Below are 15,817 nucleotides of genomic sequence, written 5' to 3'. Positions count from 1 at the left end.
GAGGTAACTGAATTCCTTTTTCAGCTGATGTGAGGACAAGCAATGGCAGTGCTGTAATGCTGCGCACAACAGTGAAGTGGGAAAGGAAGGAGACAATGCTTCTACCTTCTGTGATAAAGATCTGACGTATCTCTTGAGTGAAAGTCATGTGGAACATTCATGTGATGCCTTTATCTGGGTAAAGGCACTGAAACCGTTCTTAGAACTATACCTGTGTGCTGTCAGCCCTCAACAGCTGACAAATCTAACGCCTTTCTAAGTGATAGTGAGGGATGAAACAGCCGGTTAGAGCCATTACCAGCACCTAGCTTCTCTGGGCTGGTTGCTTTGTTCCTGTTGCCTCTTTGCCCAGGGTGGGGTGCTGAGCCTTGAGCTGCAAACTTGTCCTGCCCAGATTTGTTTAATTGCATAGCAAAGAACTGACTGCTTGCTGGCTCCACCCCCTCACCTTCATTTTGCTATGGGTTTGTTGCAAATTAAATACCAGTGCTTGTTTCCAGATGGAAGCAAAAAGGTTAGAATCAGTAAGGAAGCAGGGGGAAGGCAAAAGGGAGGACAAGTGTATGTGATCTTTTGGAGCCTGTCTGAAGCAACTGCAGTTGTGTTGTTTTTGTAGAAACTTCAAGTTTCTTAAGTAGAAAAAGATGTGGTTGAAGTTGTAGAAGGGGTAAAGAAGTTTAAGGAGGTATTGTGCTTAAAAGCAAATAAAATAGCCCACCTGCTTGGGGAGAACTTGGACAGAAAAGTGGCTCTTGAAGTCCTGGTAGAGCAGTCCCCAGTCTGCAGTGTTGCTGTCTGCATCCCAGGTGCAGGTCTGGTCACAGCTCCCTGTTTGAAGATGTAATCATGCTCAGAGCATGCACTGGTACAGGCATGCACGCAGATTCACCCATGCTGAGCCAGATGTTCCTGCCACAGGGTGATAGAAATCTTTGCTGTTGGTCTCCACTTGTTCTTTCTCCCTCCCACTCACCTACTTGATCATTCAGCTTGGGGTATTTACTGCAAGCAAAGCCAAGGACTAGTGGTTGAAGGCAAAATGCATCACAGGGCCCTCTAGGTCTCTTGCATACCACAAGCAGGGTGTAACCCTGACAGTGCCCCAAGGCTTGGGCTGTAATAATTCAAGTACCCTTCGTAGTAAGGTGAAGTTACTGCTCCCCCTGCTCAAAAGTTAACAGGAGTTGTTGCACGTGGTGGAGCCCTTTCCCATCACAGAGGGAGGGGAAGCAGTATTTGGAGCTGCTCAGCTGGGAGAACAAACAGTATGAAGTGAAGGAGCAGCTTTCCTGAGGGCAGGGTATGGCATTAAATACTGAGGTGTGTTTTCCCCTAAAACTGTAGGCTACTTACAGGCAGCTTCATCTTGTTGCTTGGCAGTCTCTTGAGACAGAGTAAAGAACTCCGGTTGGAGTTGGTTCCATGTTGGATCACAACCAGCGTCTCATATCAGTATGCTCGTTACATGTTGGTGGAGTTTACAAGGAATGTCTTTGGCACAAATAAGCTTTTAGAAAGCTTGTGAAAGGTGAGGCCAGCAGTAGCTCTCTTCTTAGACTGGAAGCATGTGAAATGTGTACCTCCACTGCCACACACTGCCTTTAATGCACTTGGTGCTGTAGAGAGCCCTGCTGCGCAGGAGGGCACGCTCACACCTCCCTTGGGGTTCCCCTCCAGTACAGTAACTGAGCAGGAGAAGAAACTCCTCCTCCAGCCTTTGGGAAAACATTGTGCTGATAAAGGCATCGAGGTGTTGCCTAAAACCAAGCAATGGTCACTAACCTGCCTTGGGTTCTGCGCTCAGAAACGGCCAGTGCCAGACTGTTTTCCTTTTAAAGTCAGAGAACGTGCTGCCCAGGGCTCATGGAATAATCTTCAGTGGTGCAACTGCTGAGGGAGTGTAGTCCTGTCTGTGGCCTTATCTCTTCATTAAGTCACACCTGTGTGCTGCAGAAGTTGAATTCCTTTTCCCAGTGTGTCCTGCTGAGGCAGGATTATTTGGTGCTCAGGAAGCCTGAAGATCTGCGTTCTGCTTGTGATTTGCTAAAATGATATCTGCAGCAGAATTGCTGCATGTCTTTCCTTGTTTGAGGGCTTTGTCTATTAGCTTTTTGCAGATAAAGGATGAATAATGATTGTTTCTTGAAATGGGAGCTTTTGGGAAAAGGTGGTCTGTGGAGGATTAGAGGGGCCTTCCACAAAGCTTGGTGTGAAATTGGTTTTGTAATGCGTAGGGAAGTGGATCCTACCTCCATTTCCTAAAGTAGCCAAGGAGAGAGGTGCTCAGGTAGAAGGCTGTTCTTTAGAAACACTGTGTAGAAACACAGCAGAGCTGTCTGCGTGCCTGCCAGCTGCACACGGAGGGAGAGAGTACTAATATCTTTAATGCAGAATGTGTAAACCAACTGATGTGTTCTAAGAAGTGAATGGAATTTGTTTGAAACTTTGGAAGCCTGCCTTTTCCTTCGTATTGGTTGACACCACCTCTCCTTACGAAACCATGGTGTTGGTACAAATCCTCAGCTGAAAATGCCTTGACAAATGGGGGGATTTAGTGAGCCAGAAACTAGAACAGCCAGCGGTGAGCTGCTGCTGAGTGCCTCTTTTCTCCATGCAGGAGGGGATGTTTTCCATTGCTCTGTGACTCACTGCTAACTGGAACTGTGCTTCTTTGTTTCATTCAAGGTGTTCTGAATGCCAGGATCCCCTCACTAACTGGTACTATGAGAAAGATGGGAAGCTGTACTGCCACAAAGACTACTGGGGGAAGTTTGGGGAATCTTGCCATGGCTGCTCTCTGCTGATGACTGGACCTGTGATGGTAAGAACTCTGCTATACCTGCCTCCACCTCCTTGTCCTTGGTTGGGAGTTGTCCTCACTATGCAAACAACCAAATAAACTGAAAGTGATAGTTCTCCTGATACAGCTTTTGTATCAGACATCTACAATAAGGCTTATCAACATTCATTTTTAATGAGTGACTTAAAGGAGGGAGCATGAAGATCTGAAGCATGTGAACAAAGAGGAAGGTGTTGAAATGCACGAGAATGAGAAATAGAAGGATGAGTGATGGGATGCCAGTTTCTGTAGCACAGAGCACCGGTGTTTGTGGGGTGGTTTTCCTCTGCAGTGCAAAGTCAGACCTCTCAGCTCAGGATAAGCAGCAGTTCTGGCTTTGGGGAAGATTGCCACCTAGACTATAGTGCGAGTGGGTTTCAGGCCAGTGCTGAATTGAAATGGCATTAGTCCTGCTTGGTTTAAAACACTGAACTATGCCTGCACAATATGGGGTTCCACTGCTTGCCCAGCATTGCAAATATGTAACCTCTAAAGCTGTCAAGAATGAAATAAACCCATTATTTTTCAAAAGCCTCAATGAAAACGTTACTCAATAGTAGTACTGAAACAGTTTCTCATTGCCTGTTGAAGTCTTTGCAAAATATGGTCAATAAGGGAAATTATCATAAGGAAAATAGAACCTCAATGTAGAAAAATATCCTTCAGAAGTATTTCGTAGTTTCAGCTTACTGTTTTTTTTATTTTATTTTATTTCTTCCCTGTCAGCTGTTGGGTAAAGTATCCTAATTTGTGCATTGCCTGTCTGCCAAAAAAAAAAGCCCTTTCAGCTTTATTAATTCAGGCGTAACATTAGTTATCATGCCAAGAGCAAGTGAACAGGAAGGTTTAATATCTTGTTTACTAGTCCGCAGCAGACTATCAACTATTTTTGATAGCAGAGCAGCTGCCAAATGTAACAGAGGTTCCTGGACGCAGGCTTTGCTTTGCATGTTGACATGTTTGTTTAAGCGAAGTTTTGCAAACAAAGCAGCAGGGATGAGGTTCTGGAAAGGCAGAATGGGCTAAGGAAACTCTCCAGTAAAAGCTGCTCCTCAGCTCTGAGATCTGAATGACCAAATCAATGAGAGGAAGGCAGTAGCTGCAAACGCTGATGGATTTTGTTTTTGCTGAGCACTTCCCTTTTCTGTCTGTAGGTGGCTGGAGAATACAAGTATCACCCTGAGTGCTTTGCCTGTATGAGCTGCAAAGTGATCATTGAGGATGGGGACACTTATGCACTGGTGCAGCATTCCACTCTCTACTGGTGAGACAGAGTTGCATGCTTTGCCAATGGGAAATTGCATTGCTCCCTGCTCTATGTGTAAGCCACATTTAGCTGACTCCATGTGGTTCAGCTTAATGCTAGGCTAAGGAATATCAAGAAGCTGCCTTTAATGGGAGGGAGAGGGGGGAGAAAGGAGTGGAACAAGCATCAGAACTGTAGTTTAGGGCCACTGCAATAACTCAGAAGTGTGAGTTTGGCAGTGAGGGGTAGGACGCTACCACAATGATTCTCTTCACTTCTTCCAGTGGAAAATGCCATAACCAGATTGTGCTGACACCGATGATAGAAAAACATTCCACTGAGTCTCTGCGCGAGCAGCTGCCTTATACATTGACACTCATCTCCATGCCAGCAGCTACTGATGGCAAGAGGGGCTTCTCTGTGTCTGTTGAGGGCGGCTGCTCCAGTTATGCCACTGGCGTCCAAGTGAAGGAGTGAGTATGACAAGGCTGTGTGCAAAGCTCATGTCTGTGCAGAGGGAGCTGGTAAAACTTCTGCAGTACTGCTGTCCTGCCAGCTGCTTTAATTGCTGTGGAGGTCTGTCTTGGTGGAACGGGAACATTTAAGAACTGTAATGGAGTAGCAATTTTTGCCATTCAACAGATGATAAGCTCTCCCCAAACCAGCTCAAACCTAAGCACTTACTCTAATGGAAATTAGTGTTGTTTTACTTCAAGGGAATACTAATAGAAAGGGAAGCATTAGAGGTCAAACAGTTTTGATGATTCTGGCCAAATTGACTTTTTCCTCACCACTGTAATACCTGTGTTTAGAGTTAACAGGATGCACATCAGCCCAGATGTCCGAAATGCCATCCACCCTGCAGATCGTATCCTGGAAATTAACGGAGCTCCCATTCGTACGTTACAGGTGGAGGAGGTGGGCAGAGTTCTGTTCTAAAGCCTCCTTCTCATCTCTCTTCCTAAAGCTGTTCTGTCTCTTGGCACTGTTCTCCCACCCTACATACAGCGTATGTCTTCATCCACGGTACTCATGCTAGCAGTAAGAACAGGCAAAAAGACAAACTTTGCTGCTTACTCTAGCTGAAGAGGGAATTAGGAGGAAATGCAGTTAGGATGCAGTTCTGAATTTGTGGCATTCACTCATGGAGGAAGATGATAAGGAAAGCATAAAGCCGTGGCATGTTAGAGGATGGAGAGCTGTGAAGACTTAATGTGTATTACTAGTGAAGTCTGTTGTTCTAATCACCTTAGAGGCATCTGGTAATAGACAGAGGTTCAGCTTATCCTAGGTATGAGGTTACCATTGAAAAAAAAATTATATATTTGGTGTCTGCATTTACAAGAAAATGCTTTTTACAGCTATCAGGTGAGGCTGCGAGAGTGTAGTGAGACCACCTCTGCTTTCACTATGTGAGGATTTTACTGCTAGCATTGGGTAGAACATTAGGAACACAACAGCTTTAGCAACGTTTTTCAGCATTGTTCAGGGTGAAATCTTGTGTTGTTTTCAAACACTTCTCAAAAACAAAACAAAACAAAACAAAAAAAAGTTGGTCTGTTATTTTTGACCAGAACAGAAGAGGCTTTGAATAGCATGAGAAACTTCTGTGTTGTTACCTTGTCTGGTAGACAACTGTGGTGTGTGCAACTAAACCAAAACTGAACTCTGATTTCTGAAGGGCATTCTGCTGTGTCTCCTCTGTCTGCTGCCATTCATAGTCCTGCTCTTTGCTACCATCCTTCCCTTTGGTTTGCTCGAAGGTGGAGGACTTGATTCGCAAGACAAGCCAGACGCTGCAGCTGCTGATAGAGCATGACCCTGTCTCACAGCGCTTAGACAGGCTTCGGTTGGACTCGCGGCTTCCCACCCACATAAAGTCCCCCATCTCTCCCCACTCCATCTCTCCACTGGACATCAAGGAGAATCTGGAAGGAACGCTCCGCCGACGATCCCTCAGGTAAAGCCTTGAAGGCTCTGACTAGCTTGTCTTTGCCCTGTGCTCCTTGGCTGGGCTGCTCTGTGCTTAGGCCCCGTGGTTGGAAATGACTGCGGAGATGTGACTAATCCATGGTATGAGCCTTGGTATGAACCACTGGTGAAGCAGTTGAGGCCTTCACATCCTACTGCTGGATGCGCTGTCTTTGTTCCCTGTCAGGGTGATGAACTTTACTTAATAAAACTGAGGAGCTCTACTTCTACCATAGAGAAGATACTGGTTTTATGGTTAGAAAACAGAAAGTCAGATTTTTATCAGCCATAAATGGCTGGGGAAGAATGTGTCCTCAAAGGGAATGGGACTGGTAGTTGGGAAAAAAACCTTGTTTTTATAGACTGGTGCACTCAGTCACTTGTTCAGTCATTTGCCACTGAGTCAGTATTTTAATCTTTGCTTAGAAGTAATGAAAGATGCATCTTCACAGCTTCTTCCTCCTCAGGAGCTCCACCTCTAATTGACAGTGCAGGGGATGCATTGTTGTTAGGCACTTCAGGCTTGGAAGTTGCTCTGGGTTTGTGAGGAGCTTCCACAGTGCTGGGAGAGCATCTGACTTTTGTGATGTGAAGAGCACTAAAATGCATCTGGAAACTGGTCCCTTAGGAGCTAATGATGATATACGTTGAACCAAAAGCTTCCTAGCAGCTTTACTGATCTCACTGCCTTTACTTTCTAGGCGAAGTAACAGCATTTCTAAGTCTCCTGGCCCCAGTTCTCCAAAGGAGCCCCTCCTCCTGAGCCGCGACATCAGTCGCTCTGAATCTCTACGTTCCTCTTCTAGCTGCTCCCAGCAAATCTTCCGGCCATGTGATCTCATTCATGGAGAAGTACTAGGAAAAGGATTTTTTGGACAAGCAATCAAGGTGAGGGACCTCCCCAAGCATTCATCAGTTACTTCGTCTACAGCAGTCTATCTCGTAAACCTCAACAGTGTGGCCTTTCTTTGTCCTGCTGATAGTGATCAGTCTTGGAACTCACCTGGGCTGCTCAGTGAGATCCATTTCTCTGTTTCTTTGTCCCTTTCAAATGTCAATCTTGGCTATACTGGCTCATCTCCTGAGTTAGAGTGCCCATGTCAGTGCAGGCACCTGGGTGAAGTGGGGAGAGTAGGGAAGTGCATTAAGTCCCCAGTTCAGTATTGCTCTTCCACCATTAGTGTGGCATACTGAAGGGTTTGCCAGGCTGATTCAGTGAGCTCAGAACTGTGATCAGAGCCTAAATGTGGTGGTAGCCATCAGCTCTTACATGGCTGTCACAGTTAAAAATCTCCATTAATAGCAGTTCTGTGCTCTTGCCTTTAAGCTGATCTTGAATAGGAGTGCTTAAGGAGCTGTTATCCTAGCATCTGCAGCATCAGGGCAGCTTTGTCTGCTTTATTGAAAGTGGTATGAGCTCCTCAGTACTCAGATATTCAGCATGTTATGGGACTTCTCTCCTTACACCTCACTCATCACGTTTCCATGGATGGTGGTGGGCCAGTACTACTATACTATACTGTACTAATGAGGATATTTCTCTTCTCCTCTGCTCATAGACAAATAACAGGTCCAGGTAAGCAGAACCTTTCCTCTGTCGCATGCTTTTGTCATCTGCGTCCCCACAGTCAATGGCACAAAGGCATTTTTTTTCTGCTCAAATTACCTGATAGCCATTCTGTTCGGGTGCATGCTCTGGGAGTTAAAATTGACCTCTTGGAGTTCCATGATGACACTTGTTTCAGTTCTGCTGGTATGTCAGCTTAAGAATACCACTTAGCCTTGCCTTGTCTTTGTCCCTACACTTCCCTTTATCTTTGGGTATTAGATATCCCTGGCTTTCATGTCCCTGGCTGAAATGCATAGTGTTCCCTGGCTCGCTACTTATATATGGATGCTTGATTTCAAATGGGAGCAGAAGAATTTCGTTCTCTTGCTTCTGTTGTGTTGTTCTATTATTTCATGCATTTGTATTCCACCTGTATTAGCCCTGCTATGTCCCGTGGTTCAAATGAGAACTAAAGTGCCACAGTGTTTGCAAAAGCTCACAAGCTTCTGAAATATTATAACTGGGCCTCATGTTCTGGGTTGCAATTCTAGAGGTTTTCTGACAGATGTTTTATTTAAAAGGTATGAGGCAAAAAAGCAACAACTTTCTTGATCTTTGGATTGAATTTTAGTTGCAGCAAGTACTATGTCTGGTCAGAACAGTCACTTTCTGTTCCTAGAGAGAATGTGGTTATTTAGTTACCTAGAAATTTCAAAGAGATTTAGATATCCAAGCAAAGCGACTCCAAAGGGAGACTCCAAGAAAACTCACTTACTAGAATTTGGCACATTTCTATTCACTCCTGTATCTGTACAAGCAAGGCAGAACTGATCAAAAGAAACCTCTAGAAAACAGCAGAATGCCATAAGTCATCTGGATACAGGCAGCTCTTAGAATTGGAAATGCTTTCGGTGCCAAGAGCTAGGAAGTGCACTGCCCAGTGTTCATGGTGTGTTTTTTCTGGGTGTGTGCCATATTGGGATATTTCTTGCAGGTAGCAAAACACTGCTCCTAAGGAGCATGGTAAAACAACTGCCTTAAGTGAACATTCTGTGCAGCCTAGTTCTTGCACGATTAAGTTTGATATGCTCATTAGAAACCAGTCAGCTTCACGCCTCCATTAATACCAAAGCATACCAAAGTGTAGTGTAGCTTTGCGTTGTTTGGTTTCATTTCTTATGCAAGTGAACGTTAATTTCTTTGCTGATACAGAATGCAGCTGATAGAACCTGTGTATAAACTGCGAGCATCATGCTGGGCAGGTGCTTTCTGTAAGGCAACTTGAGACATGCACAAGTACAGATCTGATGCCTTCAGAGGTTTTGACAGCTCAGCCATAAGCTTCGTAAAAAGGAGACTTTAGCTCTGGTTCTTGGGATGCTGCTGGTCTCTTGCTATGACCCTCTATCAGCTTTAGGGAGTTTCTCTTTCACTTACAGAATCTTTGAATTCCAAAAGCAGAAATTTTATGTTGTTTTCTTCAGATCCCTGGGCTCTGAGTTTTTTCTTTAATGCCTTCTCTGGATAGAGGGGGAGGATGTTACTTTTCAGAAGAGTCGCAAGAGCACTGGAGCTATTTATTCTTGAACTTGGCCTGTAGTTGTGGTTTCTGTTTCCATCAGGTGACTCACAAAGCAACAGGAAAGGTGATGGTGATGAAGGAGCTGATTCGCTGTGATGAGGAAACGCAGAAGACTTTTTTGACAGAGGTAGGAGCAAATTTCCAGAAGTTTCTGAGCCATGAGTGCAGTGACAGTCCTCCATCTTCCCCAGTGAGAGCATTATCGTGCCAGCAGACTGGCAGGAATCAAAGTGCTAAGGAGGGAGATGTTGCACCAGAGAGAGCCTGACACCAGCTGAATGTTTGCTGCAGCAAAGTGTGACTTGCTTACACTGAGCAGTAGCCATGACTTCAGCTCTCAGTTCATTAATTTTTCAGTGATATAAAACAGAGTCTGATGCAAGCAGCTGTGCAAATACATAAAGGACTTTTCCCTTGAGCCTTTTGCACAAATACAAGTGATGCAGGCCAATATCCATAAGATGTTTAAGACTGCTGCTGTATTTAAACTATTTTCTTGGCGGCTGCCTAGCATGTTTTTCAGTCTCATTTAGCTTAAAGGCAGGCAGCTCCCTAAAGAGCTGACGCCACTATTCTGATCCTGACAGGCAGTACAGAACAGATAGCTGCTTTGCAGAACTTCTGTCTCTGAAAAGTTTGCTGAATCCAAGGGTGCTTTCCTTAAAGACTAAGATCAGGTTAATTGCATGATGTGGAAATGAAGAGGCAAAAGGTAATTGAATGCTTTATGATTAGGGGTTGAGTGCACTCTGGTGCCTGGAGGTAACCTCCAGGATAGGAATGCTGTCCTCTGTTGGACAGGAGCAGTATAAATATACAGAGAGGATTTACCAGGAGTTGCTTCATTCATGCTTTGAGATGTGTCTCTGTTTCCCAGGTGAAAGTGATGCGCAGCCTGGATCACCCCAATGTGCTGAAGTTCATTGGTGTACTTTACAAGGACAAGAAGCTCAATCTCCTCACTGAGTACATCGAGGGTGGCACCCTGAAGGACTTCCTCCGCAATGCGGTGAGCACATGCCGAGGGGAAGCCTGGTAGGCCTCTACTTATTGTGGCATGAGGTTGACAACACACTGTGGGTGTGCCAGCCTTATGATGCTTGTTGATAGTATTTTCCTGTGGAACTGTGTGGAAAAGCTTTTTCTTAGCTGTGGGTAGACTGGAGCAGGAAGTGCCTTTTTGCTGGAGTTGTATCACTGTTTTCTGACTTCTGTAAGAGTCCCTGTAGAGGAGGAGGAGTTGTCACCAGATGGTTGGTAAGACAGTCCCTGACTGGTGAGGACTTGTCTTTCAGGACCCGTTTCCCTGGCAGCAGAAGGTCAGCTTTGCCAAAGGAATTGCCTCTGGAATGGTAAGTCAAACTGTTCCTGCATCACTGGGCAAAGCTCCTGGGTCAGGGTTAGCAGCTTCAGTAGGATGATGATTGAGGGGTTGTGGATCCTGCCAGGCTGCTAGCACACGGTTGTTGATGTTTGTAAATGTGAAGGGATATATTTGCTTGGAAACCCTTAACAGAGTTTTCTTCTGTTCTAGGCTTACCTGCACTCCATGTGCATCATTCACAGAGACCTGAATTCACATAACTGCTTAATCAAGTTGGTGAGCTACGCATCTCTTCCCCACGTCGTCTTCCTTCCCTGATTCTCTCCACATGATGTTGAGTTCACAGCCCTCACCAGTCAGAGTGGGACTAATTTCAGAGAGGGTTTGGTGCCCTAAACAAGGGAATTTCACCTTCACATAAGATTTTCCAGACTAATCTTGCTTTCACTGTTTCTTCACTGATCTCTTACCCCCTTTCCTAATAGCGTCTCCTATTAACAGTCAGTGTTATAAGAGTCAGTTCATCTCAACTATTAAATACTGACACAGCTGCTACTGTTCTTTTCGCTGCTGCTGACAGTGAACAGGAATTGCAGTTTCTCTGCTCCTGAAAGGAGCTGGGGGAAGTCAGCAGTTTGTTCTAAATCCTCTGTGCAGGATAAGACAGTGGTGGTGGCTGACTTTGGACTGTCTCGGCTGATTGTGGAGGAAAGAAAAAAGCCCACTCTGGAGAAGCCATCTGCCAAGAAACGAACCCTGCGGAAGAGTGACAGGAAGAAGCGCTACACAGTGGTTGGCAACCCGTACTGGATGGCCCCAGAGATGCTAAATGGTGAGACAGTCATACCAGGCTGCGGGTGAGGAGCCAGCCTGTGTCAAGGATAGGGATGATAGGATTACAGAGAGCTCTTTCAGACCTGTTAACACACGAGTGCATTTATACATGCAGGTACCCTAGCTGCTCTTCTTTTGCTGTACCTGTCCTGATAAGCCCTCATACTAGCAGAGGGAATGTTTCGGGCAGACACTGGGATTCTTCAGGAGAGTGGCAAAACTAAACTTGTTACGGTACAGTACCTGAAAGAAGACAGAACCTCAGAACAATTTCTGTTACAGTTTCACATTTGTAACTGTCCCTTGAGACATGGAGTCATGAAACTCCAGGAGGCTTATGTGTGTGGGTGTGTAGATCCAGGGAGAAGCCATCTGCAGACAGGTTTGCTGAACTCTTGGGCTTGGGGTGAGGATAGGAGTTGTCCAAGTGCAGGGAAATCTGTTTTTTGGCTTATAGCCCTCAGTTTTGTACAGAATGAACTGTATTCATTAGGAGAAAAACTGTCCCTGCAGGAGTTGAGGTAAAGGTGAAATATAATGGATTCAATTTCCTCCTAATAAGCAGGTCTGTCTGACTGGGCTGAGCATTTGGGGTGGCTGTGTTATCAGTATTGCCCAACCTAGCTCACCAGAGAAAAGAGGACTTGGCTCTTCTCCCCATGCTCAACAGTTCTTCACGTTGCTTTCTTGTGTACTCTCCTGTTTTTCTTTAAAGGCCTGCAGGCTGCTGCTTGAAGGCTGTGTCAGACCTGGCATTTGTCAGGAGAATAGCAAGAATGCAGTCTGACGTCACCTCTAGAAAAAAAGCTGTTTACTGGATATTGGCTTGGGAGGGGTGTGTCTGTAAGCAGAGAATGGCCTGCTGGAGCCAGTCTGTGTTCCCAGATTCAGAGCACTGCTAGTGTGTAATTTATTACCTCTGCAGTCGCTGCAGTGGGGACTGGCTGCTGGTGAAGCTGGATGCTGACTTAATGCTATGTAGAGAGGCACTAGAACACCAGTCAATGGAAATGGGCAGCTTTCCATAGCTATCTGTAGCATTTCCTTACATCTCTGGTATGTGAAGTTTCCCTGTGTTGTCCTTTTCTTCCCCAGTGCAAGACAGAAGCAGAGTTAAAATATGTGATAGTGGTGTATACAAAGATGCAGTTGATACACGTATCTTGGGGCAACTGACCCTGCTCAGATTTAAGCCTTGCTTTGTATCCCATTTGTAGGGCCCTCAAGGGAATAGGATTAGTTAAGCTTTGGAGGCCAAGCCTGAGAGAGATGCTGGCAGTTCCTGGAATAGCTGGGTGAGGAGTTGTCTGTCACAAAGCTGAATGCCATATGTTTCCTGCAGGACAGAGCTATGATGAGACAGTGGACATCTTTTCATTTGGGATAGTTCTTTGTGAGGTAAGTCCAGGACATAACATGGCATCTTCAGTGGACTTTCCTTTCCCTGTTGCCATCTCCTTTCATGCATTTTATCAAGCCCTGTCATTGAGTGTATAGCCTTTTTTGATAGCACAGTGAATTAAGCTGGGAGTGCAGGCTTATTCCACATCCATCCTCTTGTCAGGTACTGATCAGTCCTAGTATCCATTTTCTTAGAAGAGATGTTCCCCAGAACTACGATTTTTATTTTTACTTTTGTTGCCAGAATAAAAGAGTGCTCAGCTGCATATCCTCAGTAAATTCAGGGCTTCCAGTGTAGAAGGCACTTGATTTCAAAGGAGAAACTGAAACCTCTTTGCAGCTCTGTTAATGAAGCATACACCTTAAGGTCTGCTGGCTTAGCATATCTCTGAGCCATTGCACAATCTTATGCCATAATGGGCTTTCCTGCCTGCAGAGCAGAGAGCACCACTTAAGCTGCAAGGTAATTAAGTTATAGAAGTATGTAAGACAGTGAAAATACAGATGAAGGGTGAGGTGTTAGATATACAGGTAGTGCAACAGTTACAAGAACACTAGGAGAGACCCAGCACAGTTTCGTCTTGAGTGTTTGGATATAAAGAGAACAAAGAAGGTGTCTGTGCATAAATCTTTGTGGCTTCACGAGGAGCTGTGTTTGTATTGAGCCCTCCTCTTGGACAATGTTGTGGTTTTGAGTGATAGATTTAGGAACGTAAAAAATCTGTATGTGGGATTAAAACCGTTGTTTCATCTAGGAAAAAAAATGGGGTGGTAGGATATGAACATTTCAATTGTTACCAAAATAAAAATGCTAAGAAAGAAAAAAAAAAAAAGTTAAGCACTCAAAAAGCAGATAAGGAAGTAACACTGCCAAAATACATAATAGGCATTTCGCTGTCTCGCTACAGGATGTGGTTGTAGTTGTCAGTTGTAGTGCTGAGTTTATTGGCATGGAAGAGCCTGAGAGTTATAAATAACACCCTTTCTGTGATACCTGATGAAGCTTTAAACCTAATATTCTCCCCATGTGAAAATCTGTATTGACACTGACCTTTTATTTGTGCCCAGATCGCCCAAACTCTCTGCTGTGGGGAGGTTCCCTCTTAGTACACTTTAAGTCCCCTATAGGCACTGGAGGTGGAGCACACCTCAGTGAGACAGTGGGGTTTGTGGTGAGCACAAAACTCTGAGTGGCAGGGCAGGACTTATCGCTGTTCCATTCATACGTCTCTCCTGTAACTTTCTGGGTATTGCTTATAGTTGTTCTTTCCACTCCCTACCCTTGGTTGTAGGGTGCTCAATTTGCTACTAACTGAGCAACTTGAAATTTGTGGTGCTGTTGCCTTCGCAGCACCATTTTAAGTCAAGCTCCATGAATACGAAGCTTTGCTGGAGGTGTTGTATGATTGCATGGAAGAGGAGGGATGGGATGGTGATGTAGGTTGTATTCATTGCCTGCATTCAGGGCGGCTGCGTCATCCTGGCCAGCGCACAGCAGAGGGACACTGTTGAGTTCTCTGGGAGATGTACATTATCCTGCATCTTCCAGCAGAAGAACCTCGGAGATAAAGTGTGTCTGGGCAATTCCTCTGCAACAGTGGCCATATTGCTGAGTCCGATATGCACAGCGCCTTGCTTATTCCTGCAAATACTGCCATAGGAGAGGAGGAATGGTGTTTCTGTTCTCTCCTTTTCACCTTAAAACTCTGAATGAAGGAGCCCCCTCCCTAATGCTGGAATTCCCTGCTTGGTAACATCTGGGGACTCTTCTTGTACTTCAACACTCCTCTCATTTTTCCCTAGATCATAGGCCAGGTTTATGCTGACCCAGACTGTCTTCCACGCACACTGGATTTTGGCCTTAATGTTAAGCTGTTCTGGGAAAAATTTGTTCCTGCTGACTGTCCTCCAGCCTTTTTCCCTCTGGCTGCCATTTGCTGTAGACTGGAACCAGAGAGCAGGTAGGTTTGGGGCTGGGAGAACTCTTAGGTGAGCTTGGAGGATGTGTGCATCTACCCTTGGTGGAAGGATTGTTTTGCACATAGAGCAGGAAAGGACTGGATTCCAGCGTTCTGTGGGAATGCTCCAAGGCTTCCATGTGAGGAAAGCCTGACAACAGCTTGGAAAGAGAGGCTGCTGAGTATGGTAAAGGTCTCTTAAGCAACATCTAAGACAGGGTAGAGGAGGACTGATTGCTCAGGATTTCTCTCATGAAAAAAGTAGGGGCAGACCTAGGCAGCAGGTATGAAATAGAAATACTTAATTTTATTTCAGTTTAGCTGTGAAGTTCACAGCTTCAGATCAGGGTTCCAAAAGAGCTGGACCTTCCTGGTCATCAGTTGTAAAAACTAATAGCCCAAACAGATGTGATCTTGTCTGTCTCTGAAATGGAATGGGGGAAATCATGTTCCATGTTCCTGCTCACACCTCTGTGCAGGGATGGTAGCCTGGATGGACAGCTGGCCCAGCCATTTCACATGCTGTTCTGCTTCATGTTCCCCACTCACACTTCCTCATTGTTGTCCCTAGGCCCCCTTTTTCCAAGCTTGAAGATTCCTTCGAAGCTCTCTCCCTCTACTTGGGAGAACTTGCCATCCCCCTCCCATCTGAGCTGGAGGAGCTGGACCACAACGTGAGTGTGCAGTACGGACTGAACCGTGACAAGTTACCTGAAAACACAACCTAGTCAGCTCGTTCTGCTGCCTGCATCACTTCTGCTGGAGTTGAGCAACAGGGAGGGAGATGCACTTCAGCCACTTCAGGGCATTAACAGGGCACCATGCTGTGCATTCGCTGCATTGCCTCTCTCTCCCCACCCAGTGCCCTCCTCTCAGACATCCTGATTCACTGTGGATTTCTGGCATGTTTCAGAAGCAAAAAGGACTGTTTCCTGCCAGCTGCACCTATGAAAGCTGCTCAACACTATTTTTCTGGCTTGAGAAATGCTTCTCTGGCCTTTTCAGGCTTCTTTACTGTGGTGCCTTAGAACTTGGCTGCAAGCTGTGAAGCCACTCTGGCCCATCAGCCAGGGAGGTAACTGCTATAGGAAACTCTCCTGGGCAAGGACCACC

At 45.5% G+C, this 15,817-nt stretch overlaps 1 protein-coding gene across 3 annotated transcripts in view; it reads left to right on the top strand.

The window, feature by feature from the left end:
• LIMK2 (LIM domain kinase 2) overlaps window positions 1-15,432 on the top strand; it is a gene marked incomplete at both ends in the record, with an annotated part of 28,535 nt that extends 13,103 nt beyond the window's left edge. For 2 of the 3 annotated variants that reach the window (XM_079544034.1, XM_079544035.1), the window contains 14 exons: window positions 2,686-2,821; window positions 3,994-4,103; window positions 4,370-4,558; window positions 4,898-5,003; window positions 5,849-6,045; window positions 6,758-6,944; window positions 9,228-9,314; window positions 10,065-10,196; window positions 10,483-10,539; window positions 10,722-10,787; window positions 11,169-11,343; window positions 12,688-12,743; window positions 14,550-14,707; window positions 15,276-15,432. In XM_079544034.1, the coding sequence (XP_079400160.1) occupies window positions 2,686-2,821; window positions 3,994-4,103; window positions 4,370-4,558; window positions 4,898-5,003; window positions 5,849-6,045; window positions 6,758-6,944; window positions 9,228-9,314; window positions 10,065-10,196; window positions 10,483-10,539; window positions 10,722-10,787; window positions 11,169-11,343; window positions 12,688-12,743; window positions 14,550-14,707; window positions 15,276-15,432 (1,813 nt within the window). Of the gene's footprint in view, window positions 1-2,685; window positions 2,822-3,993; window positions 4,104-4,369; window positions 4,559-4,897; window positions 5,004-5,848; window positions 6,046-6,757; window positions 6,945-9,227; window positions 9,315-10,064; window positions 10,197-10,482; window positions 10,540-10,721; window positions 10,788-11,168; window positions 11,344-12,687; window positions 12,748-13,814; window positions 13,919-14,549; window positions 14,708-15,275 lie in introns of all 3 variants that reach the window. The other variant, XM_079544033.1, reaches the window with a different exon arrangement.
• Window positions 15,433-15,817: the final 385 nt, after the last annotated feature.

The sequence above is a fragment of the Tetrao urogallus genome, assembly GCF_951394365.1.
Source record: "Tetrao urogallus genome assembly, chromosome: 17".
NCBI classification, from domain to species: Eukaryota; Metazoa; Chordata; class Aves; order Galliformes; family Phasianidae; genus Tetrao; species Tetrao urogallus.
The sequence above is the reverse complement of the archived record's forward strand: the minus strand, read 5'-3'. Positions and strand labels throughout refer to the sequence as shown.